The sequence below is a fragment of the Pelecanus crispus genome, chromosome 7, assembly GCF_030463565.1.
Source record: "Pelecanus crispus isolate bPelCri1 chromosome 7, bPelCri1.pri, whole genome shotgun sequence".
Lineage (NCBI taxonomy): Eukaryota > Metazoa > Chordata > Aves > Pelecaniformes > Pelecanidae > Pelecanus > Pelecanus crispus.
In genome coordinates, this window is record NC_134649.1 from 997,725 (window position 1) to 1,021,325 (window position 23,601).

Genomic DNA, 23,601 nt, shown 5'->3' on the forward strand with positions numbered 1-23,601 from the left:
CGGGGGCCCGACTCCCCGGCACCCCGCACCCGCAGGTAACTGAGGCGGCGGCTCAGCCAGCGCGGGGTCCCAGCCCGGGATCAGGTGGGGAGGCAAGGGGGTGGCCGCTCCGGAGTGACCGGCGGGAGCCTCCCCTCAGGGCCTGCCCCGCCGCGGGCCCCCGCGTCCCCGCCCGCCGCTGCTCCGCGCCCCGCTGCGTGCGGAGACACCCCGTCCCTCCCCGCTCGCCTCCCCTCGCCGGCCGCGGAGGCCGGCCAGCCAGCCCCGGCCGCGCCGGAGCCGGGGCCGCAGCCCTCCGGGGCCACCCCCCGGGCCCGGGCGGAGCGGCCGGCGCGGCTGTCACCCCCGCGCTGACACCCCCCGCCTGCCCCTCTAGGCCGAGGCCTGCGGCGAGTCCCCGCCGCCGCCGCCGCCGCCCCCCGTCCCGTCCCGTCCCGCTCCGCTCCGCGCCCCGGGCGGCGGTGGGCGCCGCGGGGGCTGCGCTGCGCGGGGCCGGGGGGCGGCGGCGGGGGCGCGTCCCGGGCCGGGCCGGCGGAGGGGGCGTAGCTGGGCGGGCGGCATCCCGGCCGCTGCCGCGCACGGGCGGGCCGTGCCCGGCGCTGGCTCCCGCGGAGCGCGGCGCAGGACGCGCCTGTTGCTGCCTGCCCTCGTCGCCGCGGCGGGGCGGCAGCGCTGGACGCGCCTGTCACCGGCCGCCGGGGCGGGGGGCCGCCGCCCTCCCGGGGGACGCGGGGCCGTGCAGGGTGCCCGGGCAGGGACGGCGGGGGGCTGCCCGGAGGATGTCGGCGCGGCCGGGCGGAGGGGAACCGCGGCAACTTTGTCCGCTGTCACCTGCGAGGGCAGGGCGGGGGCCGGCGGCGTGCGGGACCACCGCCATCTCAGCCCGGTGCCGGCATCCTCTGCCAGTGCCGGGGAGGCGGCCTGGGGTGGCAGCGTCTTGCGTGCCACAGCGATTACCTGCTCGCTTCTCTCCTGCTGAAGAGTACCGTACGAGCCTGTTGCTCGATTTTATGGTACTTGGGAGCAGACAGGTCTTGCTATTTCTTTGTGACCGTTTTGGCGAGCCCCAGCAGAGACCTGCCTGGGATGTTTCTTCCTCTGCGACGGCGAGCGTAGCACTTATCTCCATCCCAAGCCTATCGCTTCTGGCAGGGGTTTTTCATAGTCTTCCAGTTGCTTATGGTGCACTTTTAAAAGTAATTTTGAGATTGTATTTATTGGCTTTGCCTTTCTTGATAAGTTTCCACTGTTACCATACAGTAGTCCATGAAGAGGATCTGTAAGTGTAACTATTACTCTGTTGCCTTGGGCAAGTCACAACCTCTTTTGCCATTTCTCCATCAGTAAAATGGGGATAATAATACCTCAGAGAGTTGTTACAAGAAGTAGTTAATGTTTGTAGAGGGCTTAAAGGACCTAAGTGTTATTAATTAAGCCCCATGACACATTAAGGTAAGAGTTAGCGAACCAGGTTTACACATGGATGAACTGAGGCAGGAAGAGATTATGATTTAGCTAGAGTAACATATTGGATCTGTGACAATAGCAGAAAACAAGTTGTAACTGCTTCATGCTGTAGGCACAAGCGAACAGTTCTATATAACAGATATGCTTCCAAGATTATTTGCCCCTCCCTCACCCCCCCCTTCCAATTTCTAGCTTTTCTACTTTAGGAGGTTTTGCCTGTGTGACTTCCAGTTGACTGGATAGCTCCAAGGACACTTGTGGCTTGCCCACTTAAAAGCGTTTCAGCAGTTTTCATAACAAGATATATGTTCTAGGATGCAAGCCAAATCCAGACTTAAATTCCATAAAACATTCTCCACTTTTCCCCTGAAAACATTGTGTGGAACTTAGTTAAGACTTGATCCCGTTCCAGTCAGTGGAGTATGCACTGAAGCTGACATTCCTGTTTCATCTGAGAAAGTTCTTTCATTAAAGAAAAAATTCTCTTGTCAGTCTGTCCCAGAGATTTAATGGTACACTTAGATCATTTTTCTAAAGATGTAAACATTCCACATATGCTGGAGCTGTACATGCATTTTCATAATTTAAAGGTAATTTTCCATCTTCAGACTTCCACCGCAAGCGTTGATAACTTCCTTCCACTATGTTGATTCCCCAGCACACTGACGTGACACTATTGCAGGCTGAATAGCATTAGGCAGTTTAAAAAAAAAAAAAGTCTACTGAATTCAAAAGGAAACTTAGTCTTCATCTTACAAAGTTTTTCCATACTGTATTGGCTTTTATTTTCTTTGATCACTTGTAATGCCGCTGAGGTTGACACCAACAAAAATAGTGTTTGCAGAAGACTTTAAGAATCATATTTTCTTTTCTGGCAGTTTTCTATGCAAATCTTTCGTTCCCGTGGAAGAAACTTTTTCATAGGTATAAGTGGAGTAATAACCTGGAGTACTTGCACATTTTTGTAAGAACCAATACTGAAAGTCATGCTGAACTATTTTGGCAAGAGCTTGCACAACAAGCTTGAGCAGGGGGGTTGGACAAGATGACCTCCAGAGTTCCCTTCCAACCTCAACCGTTCTGTGAGTCTGTAAAAGCAGGATGGATCGAGTAGGACTGGAATTTGGCAGAAATTTAAAATTAATGTGCTTGAGACTTCTTGCCCTTTTGAAGGAATAACTGGAAGTTCCAGAACATCATCATGATCATTTCAAGATCACTGCTGAAGCCAGTGTAATTGTATAACTCTAAAATTGCCTTTTCCAGTTTATGGGTTTGCAGCTTTTCCTTAGTCAAACCCTGTGCAAGTTCTTCCCCCTCCATGTGTTTTCAGCCTGGTCACCCGAGGGGAGCCAATTTCTATGTACCTTGCTTTTCGGACTTTGGTAATGTCAGCACAGGACTATTAGAATTATCCCAGATTTAAAGGCTGTCGTGTCCCCCACTTCCCCTGTGACTGCATCCTTATTTTGTACTTTCTCAGGAGCATTCCTCTCAGACAAGCACCTTTCTGATTCATTACTGTCAGTAGATCAGATATGATGGTTCTTACTCTTATTAGGCCAGAAAGTAAAGGACTAAGTCTGAATGAAATTCTTCCATTTGCTGGCAGCTTACGTTACCACTAAAGCATTGGTACCCATCTCCTGTAAATTTTAAATGGAAGATTTTTTTTTTTCATCCATTGTCTATGAAAAGTTCATTTGGTGTTTATACATCCCAGTTAAGTCTTCAAAAAATGCAGATACGCACTGTAAGTACATAGTTGATTAATCAAATTCATAACAGATTGCAATTTTTAGGGGGCAGAATATTTAAATTGAGTCATGCTGCTCTGATCCTGTAAGGGAACAGTAAGCTCTTTACAAGCTTGTTTAAAGAGAGTAGCTATCTCGAGCAGGGATTCTGACAGCGGCAGGCCCTATAGAGTACTTTACACATAGGTTAATTTGCTGAAGTGCGGTGTTAGTTGCAGTGCAGCGTATCTCTTCTGATTGCTTGGAGGAGAACCTCACGTGCATGGAGATACTTGAATGCCAATATAACATGTTGTTTACATGTCGAGTTGCCTAGATGGCCATTATTTAGCATTTTAGAAAAATAAATATTTTACATTCACAGGTGAAGACATTTTCAACAGCACTTGAAAAATTAAGTGTGAAATCATCCACATCTAAAGCAATCAGTTTCAGAGGTTGGATAGTAGCTTCCCAGTTGGCAGTCTTAACTTTTTCTAAATAGATTACTTCCCAATCAGATCAGTTTCAGTAATTACTTTGATTAAGGTCCTCTTAGCTATGGAAAATAAGGAGTTCTTTCATCGTACCTCATGATCCAAGGAAAACACTTGTCAGGACAGTCTGCTATAGGAAAATAAGGAGTTGAGTGTCAGCCTGAAGTGTATTTTGACCTTTGCCAACACCATCAGATGCGTGATCTGACGTATGTCCTTTGTTGCCTCAGTTTCCCTGGCTGATGGGTTGGTATTTATGGTAACACTGAGATCTGCAGACAAGCCGAGGGGAAGGAAACGTGCAGCCGCTGGTGGACGGGATTAACTCGGCAGCCGCATTGATCTCTGCTGCATTGTGAGATAAAAAATACAGCTCCCCATGGGGAAAGTTTTATGGGAGTCTAGCCCCTTCAATCAGATTTCTATGCATCTAGCTAAAAATAACCCTAAAGCCACCATTTAGGAAGTCGCCTCTCTGTTGCATTAGATCTAACGAGGATCCTCTGTCCCCTAAGTGATCTGGATGCCAGGGTTGCATATAAAAGAGTTGATGGAAATTGAAGTTATCCCTAACGGTCCTAACTCCTGTCTGAATTCTCTTTGTTGGGTGAGGAATCTAGTGAGAAGGCATAAACCACTTCTAGTTTTGAATTCATAATATTTATTGTAGTGGTGTGACTTTAAGTATAACATTATCATGAAAATAAGTTTAACTAAAAGGAGCAGTTAACTCCACAGCATCTGGAAAATAAGCTATGCATATTTACTTCAAGTAGCACAATGCTAAAAAAAATATATCCTACTATTCATGGCCAATATACCAAGTCTAAGTAGGAGAAAAAAAATCTAAGGCTCTAAAACATTTGGATTAGAATTTACCTATAAATAAATCGCTTTATTTTATATATATAAACACACACAGTGGCAACACAGCAGGAGCGTCATTATCAGCAGAGTAAGGCTAGGAAGGTGATACTGTAGGGCACGTTAGCATCCTTGAAGCCTCATATGAAAGAAAAGGAACCTGTCCTTATTTAGGCTATGTTTAGGAATAGCTAATTTAAGTTAATAAATTAACAGGAACTCAGATGAAATCAGAGCAGTTGTTCTAAGCAATTTAGCTTTAGCTGCACCGATTCAGTCTAAATCATAACTCGGTTTACTTTAGGCCATTCTAAAACATGATTGCTTTGATTCAGCCTATATTTTAGGAGGTGCTAATTAGAGGAAGGTAGGTAATTCAATCTAAGGATTAGACTATACCACAAGGACTTTCCTGGCGTGGCTGCGCCAGCCTAGTTAGCAGCAAAACCCCTGCGCAAAGGGGCTCCTTTTGCCAGCACGAGTTGCATTTGCACTCGCTGGGAGGCTTCTTACCCTCGCTGTATTTGACTAGGGAAAAATAGTATTTCCCCCTTCCTTCCACATTTCTAACAGGTAGTATCATGCTGGTAAAGCTTCTGGTTTAGACACAGTCTAATAGAGATTTCCTTAGTCTAGCTAGAGCTTTGAGGGTACTCAGTATCTTCTGCTTAATATACAGGGGCTGAAGGTGCTGAAGCAGAGTCTAATACAGGTATATTTATTTCTTACCCCCCGTGGTGGGATTTTGCTTCATCCGTCGTAGTTTCCTCTAGGCTTGCTCTTCTGTAGTTTACATCTCATAGCTGGTGTTTTTTTGAAGCATTCACTATTTCAGGAAGGAGTGGGCTGGCTCGAGGTAACAGCTAGGTTCTATAGTCTCCTTTGTCCTCGCCTCATTTTCCAATACCCTTTTCATATGCGATAACGCTACCTGAGCTGCTTCTCTTTTCTCCCTTTCTCAGGAACTTCTCTCATTTTACTATCCTAGGGGAGCTCATTTAGGTGCAGCAGGCTTCCTTTTATATGAAATAATGCCTTTGGGCTGTCCTGTGATGCCTGGTCACCTGATCCAAATCCACCACCTGGGAGGGAGATAAATCCTATAGGTGAGGGCTGAGTGCAGTTGCTTTTGAAAATGTGGCTAATTGTGACATGCTGCTTGTACTGCAGTTACATGTCTGTTGTCTGCCGTTTGTATCTGCGTGCGTGTCTGAGAAATGATGAAGAAGAAATGTCAGAAGTTAAGAAACAAAGAGGATAAGAGAAAGCTAGTTAGTAGTAGTTAGATGTGCAATGGTTATGTTGTTTCTGTGTTTGCTAAGGAAAAGCATAGTATGAACTGAAGTTTTAAGGTTTGCTTTGGGGGGGGGAAGTATACAAGAAGTAAAGGAGGTAATTTATGAATAGCAGAAATATCTACAAGAACATTAAAGGTACTTAGGGGCTTTGTGTATACCAGACTTAAATATAGTATATTTGATTGAATTACCTAGCACAATTTATTTGACACCTTAAACTCTTGTCAAGACCAAGCAGTTGTAATTAAGTCAACTTAAATACACTTGGAAAAGCTCGTTTATTTTGCCTAGCAAGACAGAACTGATGAATATTAAAGAAGAAAACAAGAAAGTTAGTATAATCTTGATACTCTTAATTTATGTTCTTAAAAATACAGATTTGGAATAAACTTTTGAAGACTAGAATGTAGTTAAAGTGATACCCTTAAACAACCGTAATTACTGGATTTAGAGTTCCTTAGTTCTGTGTTGCTTAGGGACTAGAAAGCTTACTAGTGCTCTTTAAGAGAGAGTCTTTGAGAGCTCAGTTGGAAAAATGGGCTGTATAGATGCAGTTTTGGGTGAAGAGGTGTCATGCTTAATTGTTATGCTTAATTACCATGGTGGACTTATTTGAAGATAATTCTGTTTTGATAGGAGATTGGTTTATTATATACCTGGAAAAAGTTTGATAATGTTCAGTCTCAAAGATTAATAGTTAATATAAAAATGTCCTGAGTCAATTAACATAATAGGGTTCCAAACCATAAAATAGTTCAAGATTAGAAAATAAACATTTGTCATTAGTGGTCCATGCTTTCAAAATTAAAAAGTTGTTTCAAGAAGATTGCTCTTTGCTCTTTCTCCTCTTTATGTATTTTCTGTTCCCTTTTAGCGTAGGTGCTGTAAGGTTAGAGGAGTATGCGTAGCTCTTAATGTGCCATTTGCTTTGTTGCTGGGAATCTGAAAGGCTCTGTGCCTGCGTTTGCAGTTAGCTGATATTTTGTGAGAATTACTAGGGTAAAGGGCTTTATTTTTTGTTTAATGGTTTAGCTTTATTTTTAAACTAAAGTAACCGTGCTGATAAACCCGCTACTGTTGTATCAGCTTACTCAGAGTGTTGTCAGTCTTCATCTGTATTGTCAGCTAGCATGGTGCAATAGGAACAGACCTGGAGAATGAGTCTGTTGGTGTTCAGGACTCGATGTCCATGCTGTTTGCGTTTCTGGAGGCTTTAGCTTGGTCTGGTCCCGTGTCCTTTAGTGGCTGAAGTGTATCTTCCAGTTTGGTTTCAGTCGGAGCGCTCCAGTTGGTATGCTCTGAGACTGCTTTGTTGTGTGAACCGAAGCACTATACACGGGATGATGAGAAGATCTATTTCAAAAGCTCACGCTAACTAGATCCAAACTAAAAAACTGGTGCAGATTTATGAAAACTGGTGCAGATTTATGTTAAGCAACGTCTTGCCTTATGAGGGGGCAGAATATGCCATGCCACTTTCAAAGTTTTTGTTTGTGTTAAGCTCCTTGTGAAAGGAGTGAGAAGCACACGGCGGTTGATAGAAAGGACAAATCTGATGTGAAAAGGCTGTAAAAGAGGGTTAAGAGCCTTCAGTCAGCCAGCAGAGGATAGAAGCAAATCACGTAAAATCTGTATGGAGCTTTCCGAATGACTGGATGGATGCTTTTTCACCTGTTACTTGAGTTCCATAGCTGAGCTCTGCTCTTTTTCCTGTGGCTGGATGGACAGTCCTCATCTGCTTCTGCACAAAGTCTGCTGAATTAACTCTGTTTGCAGTAGATGGTTGTTTAAACTAAGCTGGGTGGACTTTGTTTATCCCCTGTGTTCAAAGAGAGTTTAAAAAACTAAGTTCTGTTTTATAACATATACGATACCGAAAGGATGAGAAGAGAATGATTTCCACACCACCACCACTTTAATGTGCAGGTTTTTAAATATTACTCTGTAGGAGTTTTGATCCACTGTGGTGCTCAGGGACAAAAGATGTTAACCATTTACGTGAATGGTGTGCTTAGCATTTTTCTTCAAACTCTGTTTCTGAGTTATTTTATTGTCATATTGTAAGTGTCATAAATGAGGATCCTTCTTAATGAGATAATCACGAGCGCAGGCTAAAACAATCCGGTTAGTTATATGTTGTTTCTTGAACAGCAGAACTGATAAGGTCTGTTTTCGCACAGACTCGTATTCTTTTGCGCCTTCCAGCCCTCTCGTCTCCCGTAATGCCTCCAGATGCTCTCTCCACAGTATTTCAAGTATCCCCACCTCCAGTCAGAGTACCTCCTGTTTGCTCTCCCTCCCGGTGCCTGAAGTGCCTGCGCTGGCTTGGCTTGCTGGCTGAGCTGGAAGCAGAGCGCATGGTTGTTCGTTCGCTGCCCTGCCTCTGCTGAGGAGCTGACCTTTTTTTTAGAGGTAGGCTAGGAAGGGAGTCAAGGTGGAGTGTGTCTGTGTGTAGCCAGAGTGGATGCGGGGTAAGGACTGGGCTGTGGCCATCTTTCGCTTATTGGGGATGCTAAAAGGGTCTGTCTTACCTGCATAGCTTTTGATTTCCAGAAAATTTGTAGGAACTTACTATGTTTGAAATTTCTCTGCCTCTGTGAATATTGGGTTGATAGTGGTCAGTGGGTTCCACATTTGCCAGGGGAGGACTGGCAGACACGCAGACAGTTAGGACAATGCAACTGTATAAGCCTTATTTTCTCTGGAAACCAGGCTCTAAAAAAAAATCAGCTGTAATAGAAAAAGCTTATCAATGTTTATGCTAAAGAATGCAGCCCTTCAAAGAATACAATAAGCGAATGAAACCCGTGACATAAAATACTGTTACTTTAAAAATTTGTGACCGGATGGTCTTTGTTAAAATAACATGCCAGAAAATAAAAGGAAAATTTTAAACCTGAATAGTTTCAGTGATCACATCAACAAAAGAAACAGCCCCACAGCTGATGTTGGAGCAGCTGAGGCTGTGCTTCCACAGCAGCTTAGAACAGCCTCTTTGCTGCTACAGTCCCCGGTCGGTGACATGGGCCAGGATGCGTTCCGTGGCCTTGAGAGCAAGCGGCGGGACGCAGGTTGCGTCCTCCCAGCTAAGCTCTCTTCTTCCAAAACAGGGTGGCCTCCTCTGCCCTGCCTGTAGGGAACAGCCCGCTCCCACGTATCGCTTTGAGCTGTTCCTGAGCACCAGCCCGGCGAAGGCTGTGCCGCTGATACCGTCCGCGACTGTGGCAGAGAGCATGCTGACAGCTAAAGGTTGTGTCGGGTTATGTAGCTATACGTGGACGATCGCGGTATGGGGCTTTAACCCCATGCCCTGGGCTTGCTGGTTCACTACTGTAGCTGTCCTTTCCCCTGCCGGGAGTTGTATGTTTTTGTTCCACCCCTCGTTCCTGTGATTCTGTGTCGAAACATTTCAGTTTACTAAGCTGGCCTAAAAATATGGCTAAATGGAGGGTTAGCCGAGTGCCAAAGCTGCCTCGGGGAGGGTGCAAGGGTATGACAGCAATTAGGTCGGCTTAGGCTGTCATGGAGCCGCAGCCTGTCAGAGCGGGGAACTCTCGTGCGGTGAGAGTGAGCTGTGCCGGGGAAGGGGAGGCTGGAACTCCCCGTGCCAGCTGCTCTGCAGAAACTAACGTCTTGCAGCTACATGCTGAAAGGCAGCAAACGGCACAGTCAGTGGAGGAATGAATAGCTCCTTAAATTGACTTTACTGTCGGAGGAAACAGCGCTGAACTGTAGCCTGCCTTTTCTTTTCCTCTCCTCCTACACCCCTTGGTCATAACGCACGATGAAAAAGTACCTACTGAACTGGAAGGGGTGTAGAGGAAGGAGGTGTGTAAATTAGAAAGCATTCCTTCTATTTTCATTAAAACATTTATAAATATCAAGAATACTCTTCCATCATTTTGCTAAATTGTTTCTTCAGCGCTTCCAGTGGGAAGTATTGTGTGCTCTGTCGTGTGTATCTAAGGCACAAAGGTGACAACTGACTTCCTTCCGAGTGTTTGTTTGATATTTAAGTTAATTTGCATTAAGTTTGGTATTTAAGTTAAGTTAGGTCTCCTCAGTATCTGGAAAATTCTCCCAAATGATAATGTAGCTCCTTTGTAATGTAATAAATTAATCACTGTCAAGAAGACTTGCATTGCTTTGGAACGTGGCATGGCTGTTTCTTATTCTGTGGGATTCCTGATAGAGAGGCTAGGTTTCCTCCTGATACTGCGGAATGATTGGGGAAAAAAAAAAAAGCCAACAACCGTGTAAGCTCACAGGTGATATCAGCACTTTTTGTTCTTGCAGATTTCTCTGTTTTAAAATATATAGGTACAGATTTATGGGATGAGTGTGGAGATTAGTGGACTTCAGCTGCCTCTGTTCCATTCAAATTTACTGGTGTAGCATATAAATCCATGCCCCGTGATACAGATGCGCAACCTCCCTTTTCTCTGACTTGAAAAGTCTCTCAGGTTGCCAGGCATACTAAAATGCTAGCTGATTTTGCATGGTTTTTCTTAAGAATGCAAGCCTGTATCATACGGCATCAGTAACAGTAGTACTAGTAGTTCTATAGCTCCTACCTTTTTCTCAAACATAAACATCCCAAAGTAAGGCACTAGACAAACACTATCTTCTCACTCAGCAGAGCAGTTCCCTGCTTGTTTACAGAGCCATATCTGCTACTTCACAGCCATAAAGTTACTATTTCTTTACGTCGCACGCATTTTAAAGTGGCAGAGATATGTTAGACCAAACTGGAAGCAATGAGCTTGTGAAATAAATAAGCGAAATTCAGGGTAAATTCAAAGAAGAATGGAAACATTATAGTGTGTATGCAGATCAGGTTTGGCTTACAAAACTTGTTGCTGTTAGTAACTTACGCTTATTATACTTTGTATTATTGGAATATTGACGAGAAACTTCCTATAACTTTCCATTGAGGAAGGCAGCCATTGAGGTTTGTTTTTTCTTGTGGATTTTTCACACAAAATAAGAGGAAAAAAAAAATTATGAAAGAAAATAAGTTGTGTAAAATGGCCTCGTTGTGATGGGATCAGACAAGTCCCTGAAACTCATTTCAGTTAAGTTTTTGAAACTGAATGACATTCAAGTTCGTAATGTTTTAACATTATGTTTTTAAGGTTGTATGTAAAAACATAGTATCACTCACAAATTAGTAAAGCTGTTAAAACTTTAGCACTTATTTTCATACCAGTTTTCGCTTAGGTACATGCACAAATTAACAAATTAATCTCAGAGACTGAAATTTATAAGAATGAAGTTCTCGATGCAAGAAATAGGCCAGAATGGGCTATGAAAAAGTCAGGTTGAAATCAGCATGTGTATGTAATGGAAAAGGTTTAGTTTAAAATTTGTATGGACAGTGATTCATAAAAATCTTCACTGGGGTGGCATTTTTCCCATTTTTAACAACAGAGTTGGTTGATTTCTTATTTTTTATTTTTAAATCTGGAAACCCAGGTGTGAGAAGAGCATAATAGCAGCCCCTTACAAGGAGAGAGCACAGTTTAAACAATTTTTAAAGGTTTTGAAGCTATATAGTGCACCAAGAAAAAATGTTTTCCAGAGCAGTAAGAATCATATTATCACTGTAGAGTTTTTATCCTACAATAGACATAGTCTGCTCTTTTTAAGGCCAAAGGAGCAGCCAAAAACGTTATCTAGCCTTTTAAAAGATAGCAACATGACAAAGTCCTGTGGAATATGTGATTGTGGTTCTGATCCCACAGGAAGATAAAGGTGAAGTAGAGCAAGATTAGGTTTTCCGGTGAAGTTAAGCAAAATGCAGCTCTCCTGGCTGTGTAGACCTTGCAAAAATTAGTAGCGTTTCATAACAAGCACAGGAGTTACTCCATGGCTTCCATAGTCCAACACAGACTTACTTGGGCTTATTAATCTTCTTGATTTTTGAGGGGTTTTTTGTTTGTTTGTTAATTAAAAAGATAACTAATACGGATGAGATGAACAATTAAAAAAATAACTCATTAGGATTTTTTTGTGGTCAGACAACATCCTGGAAGGTCTGTTCAGGAAGTATTTAGCAACCTGTCTCTACCACGGGTTGTAACAAGAGGGAGATGACTTCCAAAAATAGGCTCCCTGTGTGCCTAGCAGCATGGATTAAATGTCCAGAGCGCCTAATATGTCTAAAGACAGCTGGTCCGTTCCAGAATCTCAACAGGAACAGTGGTGGTTCTAGTGGAATTTGTTACCCGCTCGTTTAAAACTCCAGCACTGCAAACTTTCATTTCAGAACGTCTCAGCTATTGGTGACCTCCACAATATCTGAAGATGACTAATGTAAAATTCTTGTCTTGGCAACATCAGAGACTGTAAATAGTATTTTTCTTCAGCAAGAGATTTTGGGGTTCTGTTCTGAGATTAACTCTTCTGTGATTAACCCAGCTCTCCATTTTTCTTCGTTGGTTAGTAGTCTGACCCAAACTGAAAAGGCTGAATTAATTACAAGCGTGTACCCTCAGCTGCAAAAAGAAAAATGTCTTGGCCTGGAGGGAATAAACTTTCAGTTCCAAACACATATAGTATAATCAAAACAAAGCCTCACTAGCAAAGCAATGGCAAAACAATGGTGCCTAGAAATATGATTGCTACAGCAGAAAAATAAAGTAACAGAGAATCTATTTTCTGCTAAGGCCAATTATTAAAAGCTGCCTTCATTCTTTGGCAAAATCTTTCTAAGAAAATGTTTCTTTTAGGGGAGATGCTTAAGCTTTGGGAGCGTAGAACTATGCGTGCCCAAGGCAGACGTACTGAGAAATCATGGTTAACAAGGGGACTGAAGCCCAGGGGGTTTGAGCGTGTTTTATTTCCGATTGAAATGACTTGGTAACCTGAAAGATACAGAGGAGAATAAAAGGTGCTTCAATGAAACAAGGAAAATTGAGAGGTGCCATTTGCATTGCATCTTTGATAGTTAGAATTGCTAGCTATTGTTTTGATGAAACTTGTGTTTGCTTTCTACATTTATCCAGTTTTCATAACCAAGCACCAACATCTGAATAGCACGTATGGTGTGTTTTGCTGGTTTTATAAATCATTGTCTTTTTATTTTGCTTTTACCTACACTATACTAGTACTACGTCCAGACTTCTTTGAATCATGGTTTCCTAGTTAATAGTTGTCTCTCTAGGAAGCAGCTGCAGAAAAACACACTTGAAGATTTGAGAAGAGTGACAAGTAATACAGTATGTTGCAAAATATGAAATACATCAGCTGGAATAACATGAAATTGCAGTAATTTTCTAGGGAAGGAAAGTAAGTTGGTTAAAGAAAGGCCAAGAGTCTTTGAAGGGGAAAAGTCTCAACATCTTTGAACTAAAAAAAAGCATTTCCTTGAAGTTCGTAAAGTGCTTTGGGGCCTGTCTGGATGAAAGACTTTATCTATAAGTCATTTTCCTTGACTTTGTTGTGAGTCCAGACAGGTATATCATTACACTAGGGTTATCGTTTGTCCCGTATTTCTCTCTCCCCACCGGGCATAGGCTTATCAACTTTTTGTCCATTTCCCATGGTGACTCAGGCTTCTTTGTACGCTAGCATAAGATCTTAGGCTTCTTGAAAGCATCACTAGTACCATGTGAATGGACTTCAGGCGGCTCAAGGAAGGCGTCTTCTCGTTGGGACGTTTCTTCATACTTGAAATGTGGGTCACATCGTAGTAATGAAATGTGCTGACAAAATGTGACTGGTATTGTTTGTTTAAAAGGAAGTAGAAGAAAACATTTGTTCTTGGTTCCTCTTTCTGTGGATCTGCCCACTGTGATCCAGCTTGTATGTCCAGAAATATTTGAACGAAAGGAACGCATTTTTTCAGCAGTGAGGTCTGCATTGTCTGAGCTGGTTGATAGTGGGACACTGAACCCACCCCGGTAGCTCACAAATTCAAACCCAGGCATCGGTTGTCACAGCTGTTAAATTTGGGGACGGTTCAGTGTTGTGTGTGTTGGTCACCTATCCATCTGTATCTACAACGTAAACAGCATGCATTGACACTCTTGCTCAAAATCTAAAAAAAAAAAAAAAAAAGTTAAAAAATTTTACTGCCTTCTTGGCTTTGTGTAAAAAATATTTCAAGAAACGCTGTGGAAGTAATGCAGGAAGAGTATTCTGGTTTTTAAAATTGGATATATTCCACAAAACTTTTCAGTACACTTTGTTTTGTAGTGTGAATTTTTCATACTTACTGGTCATCAGCTCCATGATGGCAAAAACTACTGTATGGGCACAGTTGCTCAGAGAGAAGGGAACGTTTTTCGGCTTGCTTCTGTCGTTTGGAAGGGAGATGTGCTGTGGCACCACGGTAGGAGCTTCATATAATCTGTAGCAGCAGAAGCTCGGTTGTGTAAAGAATGTTGAGGATCCCAACCTAGCTGACACAAGTTTCATCCTTTCCTCTTCTCTTACTGTCTCACCTCTTGGGAGAAGCTCATGGTCTGCCTTCCAGCGCCGTGGAGGGCAGCCAGGAGGGCTCGCCAGCTCTCCCCAGCTCCGTACATCCGTACATCCCCCTTCTGTGGTGCTGGGGAGAGCACGATGCTCTGCGAGACCCGGTGAGGATTTGTAGCATCTGTCTGATCTGCCTGGGAAAGACCTGGGCGTTGTGTTTGAATGCAAGAGAGATTGGTGAGATAGGGAAAAACCAAATAAATTTAAAAAAACCCCAAACCTTCAGGTAACGTGTTCCTGTTGCTCGCCAAGTTACACCCCTGAAGTGCGTTCAGTTGTCTTAATCCTCTAGAGCTCTTCTGATGTTCAGGCTCAGAATATATAGTTTTCAGTGGTGGCAATTCAGTGTTATTAACTGAGCGCCAAATTAAATGTAGAAATCGTTCAACACTATAATTTTAAATTTTCTTGTCAGTTATCTCTTCCTATTGCTCATCACTATTGTTCTTCTACCATCTTAAACTTTTTCCTGTATCAAAAAGCCTTAAACCCTGTAATTATATGTGCCTCACCTAATTTTTCTTTTAATAGTTTTGGGAAAAATAGATAAAACAGTAGTACTGTATGTGGTGGGAAAATAAATCATCCCTAACTGAAAATTTCATGGAGGTATGCTTTTATTTAGAAATATGAGTCATTCACAGGAATTTCTTTCCTGTAGGTACACTGTACCTGTGCCATGGAGTAACAACGGTATTTACAGGGTAGCGAGCCTGACAACTTAGTGCGTGGGGACTCAGGAAGACGGGGAATTTATTGCAGCTGTAGCTCATTCAGCTGCTGCTTTTTAATAGCTCCTTCATTTCTTATTTTCCTGTCTCACAAAATGTTTAACGAGAATTCCATTTAGTCCCTCTTTGCCATGTATTTCTCTGTTGAAGAATGAGATTTTTCGTTTTCTTTTTTTCCTCTTTCCCCACTTTCTGGGTTTATTATAGATGTAGAAGGAATTCAAGAAAGAAATATGACATGTATACTGTGCAGAAACATGGCTCGAGTCTTTAAATGTTCAGTATATCTGCTGTTAATGTATTTAAGTTGACTTCGGGTTTATGATGTCGCAGTAATATTTTAGTACTAACTTTTCACGAGGTGAAGGAATTACGCTATTGCCAGAGAGAGGATTTGGAGCTGCAAGCTCCTGAAAGAGAATCTGCTGGGAAGAGAATTAAAGTACAGAAATTGTTCAGGGTTGTGGAGTGTAATCCCACCTGCAGCCGACTGTACGACTGTTGGCCTTTGGTCTTGGCGCACCTCCCTGGCACAGCCGAGGTCTGGACTGAGCGTGGCTAAGCGAGGTACTTGGTTACACCGCCGTTCCGTCAGGCTCTTCGCCGAATGGCATGCTGTGGTGAAATCCGAATTGTAGGTGTTTGAGGAAGGAAATTCACATGCATGTTTAGACTTGATTATTTTGACTGAGAGAGTGCCTTAAGTATTGTAGTCTGGTTTATGCTTGTTTCGGGAAAGAAACACAGATACAATTCAAGTGAAAACTCTCCACTGCCAAACGTATGAAGCATTAGGAAAGCAAACTTCTGTCATTGAGAGGATTGTAGGTAACTGTTGCTAAGTCCATTAGAGATATTTATAACCCAGGCTTGATACCCAGGATGTGAAATGAGCCAAAGAACTCTCTGGCGATAGCGTACAGATGAGTTGAATGGTTCCTTGCTGGATAAATACATACTCACCGTTGACAAACATTAAATTGGTTCATCTTTCATCTGCCTAATATTTGTTTCAGTTCTAGAAAAATCAGGCAACTTGTAGTATGGCAAATGTTAAGTAATATTTTCATTCTCAAATTGGAATTTCACTAGTGTCAGTCTTCTTTCAATGTTTTACAATTCTGTCCAATTCCTTTTTACACACATTTGTTTTTAGTATAGTCTTGTGTAATTCCTACCCAGGAAATGGTAGTCATCTTAAATTTCTCACTGGAATATTTTAAAAGATTGCTGTTTTATAAAGTCACATTGCAGGATGTTTTCCAGTTTTTCAAAATGTCTGAGTAACATTTTAATGAATGTGGTTTATGTCTTTGAATATACTAAATCCCATTATATTTTAGTGTTCATATACTTAATTCCTAATTCCCCATGGTAAATGGTTATCCACTGTCAATCAGAAACTTGAATTAGTTCAGTGTAACTCTCTTCTTACCTTTCAGAGGTTTTTGAACGAGGTAAATGAGAATTAAGAATCTCACCTGTGTATATGTTTATATACTCAAGATACATATTTTAGGGAGTCCTGACTATTGCAGTTCTGTGTAATACACCCTTTCCAGAGAGTTCACAGCACAGGTGATTGAAAATTCATTTCTGTATTTGGGTTAGCTTGAGACCGCAGTTCATGTGTGGCACAAAAGCATTACTGTATAGAAAAGGCTTAAGAACAGCAGTGCTCAGGCCCAAGCTTTGGTGTGAGGTGAGGGTATCCTCTTCATGTGCTCTGCAGAGGGACCTGGCCAGGCTGGACCCATGGGCCCAGGCCAACTGGGTGAGGTTCAACAAGGGCAAGTGCCGGGTCCTGCCCTTGGGTCACAACAACCCCATGCAGCGCTGCAGGCTTGGGGAAGAGTGGCTGGAAGCTGCCTGGCCGAAAAGGACCTGGGGGTGTTGGTCGGCAGCGGCTGAACATGAGCCAGCAGTGTGCCCAGGTGGCCAAGAAGGCCAACAGCATCCTGGCTTGTGTCAGGAACAGTGTGGCCAGCAGGAGCAGGGCAGGGATCGTCCCCCTGTGCTCGGCGCTGGGGAGGCCACACCTGGAATGCTGTGTCCAGTTTTGGGCCCCTCGGCACAAGAAGGACATTGGGGTGCTGGAGCGTGTCCAGAGAAGGGCAGCGGAGCTGGGGCAGGGTCTGGAGCACAGGGCTGGTGGGGAGCGGCTGAGGGAGCTGGGGGTGTTCAGCCTGGAGAAGAGGAGGCTGAGGGGAGACCTCATCGCTCTGCAGCTGCCTGGGGGGAGGTTGTAGCGAGGTGGGGGTCGGTCTCTTTTCCCAGCTAACAAGCGATAAGACAAGAGGAAATGGCCTCAAGTTGCTCCAAGGGAGGTTTAGGTTGGACATTAGGAAAAATTCCTTCACCGAAAGGATTGTCAAGCATTGGAACAGGCTGCCCAGGGAAGTGGTGGAGTCCCCATCCCTGGAGGTATCCAAAAGATGTGTAGATGTGGTGCTTGGGGACATGGTTTAGTGGTGGACTTGGCAGTGCTAGGTTAACGGTTGGACTCAATGATCTTAAGGGTCTTTTCCAACCTAAATGATTCTGTGATGGCGTTGGCAGGTGTCACGGAGATCAGGGAATTCTTGGACTGCAGTTGGTGGGACTGACTGCGCTCCGTACTGCTTGCTTGGCGTGTGGCTTCATGCACACGCTGCCTACCTGTTTGCTCCGAGACAGCAGGGCCGCTTTGAACCCCCTGCTCTACCGCAGTGAGTACGCTGGGAGCGGAGCCTCTAGTGATTCCCAGCCTCCCTCCATCCATCTTTGGACCTCTGTCCTAGTCAGCTCTCCAAAGTACACCAGCTCAGGAGGCTGTGCGATGTCTAGCTACGTTGCTTGCGAGGTGTGCTGTGAGTTCTTCTCCAGCTCCTGCTCTGTTGCGTTACTTGGGTGCCCATTGATTCCCTTTATAAACTGATTTAACTGGCATAAAAATGAAGTTTTGGGGTTTTTTTTTCCCTGTTAGCTCATGGTCTCTGAGGAAGAGACACTCTGAAATGAGTATGGGAAGGAAATGAGGAGGGAGCAGGAGCAAGCCACTGGGTTCCCTGATGTCATCCTACCATATCTTAAAGTACCTTTGAGAAGTTTGCTCTGATGATTACATATTCTTGAACCTTTTTTCCTCTATCTTTCTGATTTTATTTCCCTTTTCCCACTTCTCCTCAACTTCTCAGCATAAACATGTTTCCTGTACCCAAGGGACCATCGTGGGTACAGGCTGCCCCCTGTGCCTGGCTTCCAGGGCTTCCTGGCAGGAAGGATTGCAAACAAAAATCCATTCAACCTGTGGAATACAAAAAAAGAACGGTTAGCCATTCTGGCTGGCGTCTCGGGGATGTGAAGGAGCCTAGCATGCTGGGGCTGTTGCCACCCCTTTGAAACCAATTGAAGCTGGAATGGTTGAAGTGCTCATGGCCCCGCTGTCTGCACTCCTGCTCCGCTGGCTTCTCTGTCCTAGGGATTGCCATCGGTGATCCTGTGTGCATCTCCTTGCAATACACAGATTGAAGAACTTCAGAGTTACAATTCAACCAAATGAATTCCTAAACGGGTTGATAATACTGCTAATAAAGCTCCCTTTTCAAAGCATGGAAGGACTAGAGCTCCTTGGAGAGTTTTAAGAATTATTTTTAACATGGCAGAACAGTGTTGTTTTTCTCTAACTTCATTCCAACAAATTGCTAACTGTTTAACTTGAAACACTGATATATTTAAACAACCATTTGGTTTAAAACTTTAATGACCATTTTCTGTCTCAGGCTGTATTTCCTGCTAGGGTTGTGAATTAGTTCATCTCCCACATACAAGAACAGTGAGAAACCTTAAATATAATTGTTCTTTTTTCAGCCGCCTAGGATAATATGATTGTGGTAAGTCATTCTAACTTGAAGTACGTAATTTAATCCACCCGGTGTTGATAAAAAGTAATGCTTTCCTCAGTATTTCTGAAGTGAAAACACATTACATGTTTTAAAGTATCTTTGGACCATCCTGTCCATTGATGTTTGATAATTTCTTCAATTTTATAATAAGGTCCTCCCGATTTGTACAGAAGTACAATAGGAGCATACGTCTATTGTTGTGGATCCTTCCCACTATAAATCATACCCAAAAAGTTAATCTGGTAGCAGTTTGTAAGAAAGAAAAGTTGAGATGCAAGTTCTGATAACAGGCATATTCATTTTACATCTTTGTATAAGAATGTTATTTTTATCTTTTTATTTTTCTAGTGGCAAGGAGTAGGAACAGAAAATTGGATTAAAATCGTTGGGGATTTTTTTCATTATTCTCTGCATTACTTCTTTCCACATACAGTAGATTCTTTTAAATGAAATGCAAATTTTATTCCAAATATTAATAACAAAAGGATACTCTCATGGACTCAGAGTTTTAATGCTTCTGTTACTAGAGGGCGCAAGATTATAAGGAACCCGTTTTTATAAATTTAGGCTACAGTTTCTGTTGTCTTTCCTTAAACCTCACGCATCAGTCCACTTTTGCTGTAGTTACTTCAGTCATTTAAGAATCTTGATGTGTCCTTTTCCCGTCTGTAAATGGTTGTTGTATTAACCACTGATGGAAAATGTCGGACCTGTATGTATGAAGAATGAAGTCTCATATTTGCTGGCAGTTAAAACATGTTGTATGTAACTAAAATATTTCACTCTTGACAATAACAATTAAGTAGTTTTTTTGCTAAGGCTTCTAAAAATAGTGTCAGTAGTTACGTTATTCTCATTAACTGGAACACCTTTGATTTGAGATCGAGATTTATCTAACTGACATATGCAACTGTGTACAGTTTTTGGACTGGTTTTGCAAAATATTATCACAGTATTTCTATGTCTGTGAATCATACCAGTGCCACTGTTGCCTTTTCCTAAACAAGGTTAGCTGTTGTGACATTACTTGTATTTTAAATGTTATAGATTATTTATTCTGTATATTCAGCAATAAGATATGTGCTAAATGAACTTCAGAACAGCAGATACTGATTTCTATCGTGACAAGCATATGCTTTTCTTCTTTCAAAAAAATGGTTTTTGTCATGACTTCAGTTAGGAAATGCATATTACTTTCTTACCAGTATTTCTGTGCATTACAACTCACATGGATTTCTTGCTACTTCTTTTTTCTGCCTCTGATCCGGTATATGCATAATTTTAAGCACGAGTAGTCCCATTCAAATCAACCCAAGTATGAGCTTCAGTGAACTGGAGAAGGCATATCCCTCAGTCCAGAGCAGCAGTTATATTTATGCACAAATTTGACTATACCAGCAGTCCAATTGAAGGTTGGAGATAAATGGGACACATTCCCTGGAATGGCCTTTTACTCTGCTTTAATAAATATTGCCCTTGCATGAGTCTTCCTGTGGTCTAATCTTATTCCCAAATACAGTTGTAGTGAAGATCAATCTTAGGTTCCTTTGTTGAGCGGCTATATCCTCACCCATATTGAATGCATAGTCTCATTTATGATTTCTTCTTCTGTGAACACTTGACACGAATTTAGATTTATGCCTCATCTCAGATTTAATGTAGAGACTTAAAATGAAGTATTGTCAGGAACACAGAGCTGGAAAGGACTGCCTAGGTCATTGAGTCTAGTCATTTGATGCTGGAGACACCAGGCACCATACAACCCTTTGCATCATAAAAGCAGGTAGATTTTTTTGTTCCTACTACTCAGATTGGAGGGTTATGCAAAAACCTCGTTGATCTAATGTTTAGATGTATCCATGGCCAGATTATATTCACTGGTTCTTCTGCCAGTGTTATGCTTTAACTTAAATAGCTCTTCTCTTCGATTTAAATTAAGCCATATATAGGGATGTAAAAGCTCAGTGCATCAGAACACTGTCAGTGTTACGTAATTTTTTTAATTCATGATCTGAAGCTTAATACATTTCTTCAATGACTAAGTATTCTTGTTTTTTCCTTTTATAGCTTTACATGTGGTACACATGAAAATGAGGCTGAGAACGCGGAAGGCTTCTCAGCAGTCGAATCAAATCCACACACAACGTGCTTTGAGGGCAAAGAGGAAACATTCGGAGGTGGAAGAGAGCTTACCTGTTGGTGGAGGAAAACCACAGAAAAATGAAACTGGCTTGTTGTCTTCAATCAAAAAGTTTATTAAAGGAAGCACACCCAAGGTACACCATCAGCAGGTTTCTTCTTTTGTTTTTCAATTGGGTCATAGTCAGTTAAATTTGATTTAAACCCATTTCTATTAAGAATAAATAAACGTGTGTAATGTGGTGGAAACAAAACATTCTTGTAAAGAATTGGAAGGTGAGAAGTACCTGTGACAGTTGTGTCAGGTAACAGATATTAAAAAAAAAAACCAAACAAAAAACCACCAGACTTTCAAACCTTACAGGAGTCAACTGTAGGTGTATTTAAGATAATCCAATAAATCACAGGATTTATTACCTAGGTATTTCTTTGTGAAAATGTTCACTAATAAATTCAGTAGATTTTTAATTTCTGTTTTAAGGATTCCTTGAATTTGGGAATTACCAGTACTGGCAACTAAGAAAAGCAAGTCTGTAAGCATAAATTTGCTGAATATTTTTAGCATTTTTATTCAAAATTGTTTAGGAGTCCATCAATCAATAAAGGTCAAACCTCACAAATTCAGCTATCATGAAATTGATCCGATTACTCGGTGTATTATTGCTGTGAACACTGCCCCTGCTTAGTGGATCGAATTCAAACATTGTCAGGGCTAAACCACTAAATCTCATCTGCCTTGATCCAGACAGAAATCTGAACTTTACTAATCTTCACATGTTAAAACCTGTTGCATGTATGTTTTGAGGGTGAATTTTGTATTTTTTAATATATATATAAAAATAAAACTTTGATGGGCTGAATGTAACCTTGCAATTGCTTCAAAAAACATTTTTTTTTCTCTAACAGGAGGCCAGTTAAAAAAAACAAACTTCATTCAGTCCCAGCAGTCCAGATATTGACATTACGTAGCTGTAAATTTTAAAGAAGAGTAGCCAAGAAGTCATAACTGAATTAAAATGTATCCCAGATTAACTATATGATAAACAGAAATATGACATAAATTCACAAGTATTTTCTGGGTTTTGAACTAAGTGTTGAAACAGTAATTTTGTCACAAGCTGAAGTTGAAATAATTTTAATTAAAGTAACAGTAAAGCTACTTAAATTGTCAAAAATACAGTGAAATTTAATATCTCATGGCATCTGTTGATTACCTATCATAGAAACATTGAGGTACCGACAAAGAAACGTTTCAGTAAAAATAAATGGTTAAATCTGCTTACACTTTCTTTCATTAAACCGGGACAATCAATCTATTTTACATTCAGCATCTATATTGTAGCTCAATAGTGCAACATTTTGGCTGCAAAACCAGTGCAACAAAACGCTGAAATCTAAGCAAAACATTTTACATTGGAATTTTAAGATAAGGGAAGTATGTCTGGTTTTCCTTTCCTTTGTCTCTTTAAGGTTTTGTTAACTTTCTCTCTTCCCCTCTTCTCTTCCTTTCCCAAATCTTTGGATTACATTTCATTCTTTTTTTTCCTTGACAGGTTTTTTAATATAAAACGTCCACATTTTTCTCCTGTTTCCTTTCATGTCCTCTCCTGTGCCTGCAGCAGGACTTGGAGTTGTTCCAGTGGCATTAGCATGGCACGATACTGATACTGCCGGGCTATCTTCCAAAGCGCTAATGACTTAACAAAGTAGTCTTGTGGCTGCCATGGAAACGTTATAACTCTTTGAGATAGCGTATGTGTACAACTTGCATAGTAGTTTGTTTATGGGTATGCTAAAATCTAAATCACCACTGAGGTTAGGTGGATTTACGGCAATAAATGTCTCCGTAACAAGTATACCTTGACGATTTCGATCATAGTCATAGGGCATTTATCTGGTATTGTAAAGATGTCTTATTAGAAATACTCCTTAAACTAACAAAACCTGAAAAAAAACTTCTGGCTATTTAGTTAGAGAAACCAGAGACGAAAATGTGGCTCTTCGAATGTGGATGGTGAGAGGTCTGATTTTGAGGTCTTTTCTAACTCACAGCCCCCATGCAAGTCAGCAGTAGTGTGGAGCACGCAATGGCATTTGTCATTTACAAAATGACAAATCTGATATAGCAGAAGAACTGATAGACGTACGCATACAGGAAGTACTATTAAAATTTTTAAATGTTAACATCAGAAATATTGCTGTTGCAAGCTCCTCTAAACTTGTTTGATTGTGGAGGTTCTAGCACTGTCAGAAATTGCATTGACTGCGAATGTGTTGTCATTACTTGCCTCAGTTTAGGCCATTCCTTAATACGTACATGGTTTCTGAAGACAACCTAAAAGCAAACAAAATGTTTACATCGGTGTGACATTGCCATGTTCCTTATGGCACAGTTATTGATAATAATAGCTTATGTTGAATTGAATAGATCATAGAATTCAAGTAGATTGTTATATAAATACATATAATAGGTATATTTAATTCCATATCTGCAATAAAATTTT

General features: G+C 41.9%; 1 protein-coding gene across 3 annotated transcripts in view; it reads left to right on the forward strand.

Moving 5' to 3' along the window:
• The window catches only part of CTDSPL2 (CTD small phosphatase like 2), a 46,854-nt gene that overhangs the window by 1,105 nt on the left and 22,148 nt on the right, over nucleotides 1-23,601 (forward strand). For 2 of the 3 annotated variants that reach the window (XM_075714029.1, XM_075714031.1), the window contains exons 1-2: nucleotides 7-35; nucleotides 21,026-21,234. In XM_075714029.1, the coding sequence (XP_075570144.1) occupies nucleotides 21,043-21,234 (192 nt within the window). In that variant the 5' untranslated portion in view covers nucleotides 7-35; nucleotides 21,026-21,042. Of the gene's footprint in view, nucleotides 1-6; nucleotides 36-21,025; nucleotides 21,235-23,601 lie in introns of those variants that run through there. The other variant, XM_075714032.1, reaches the window with a different exon arrangement.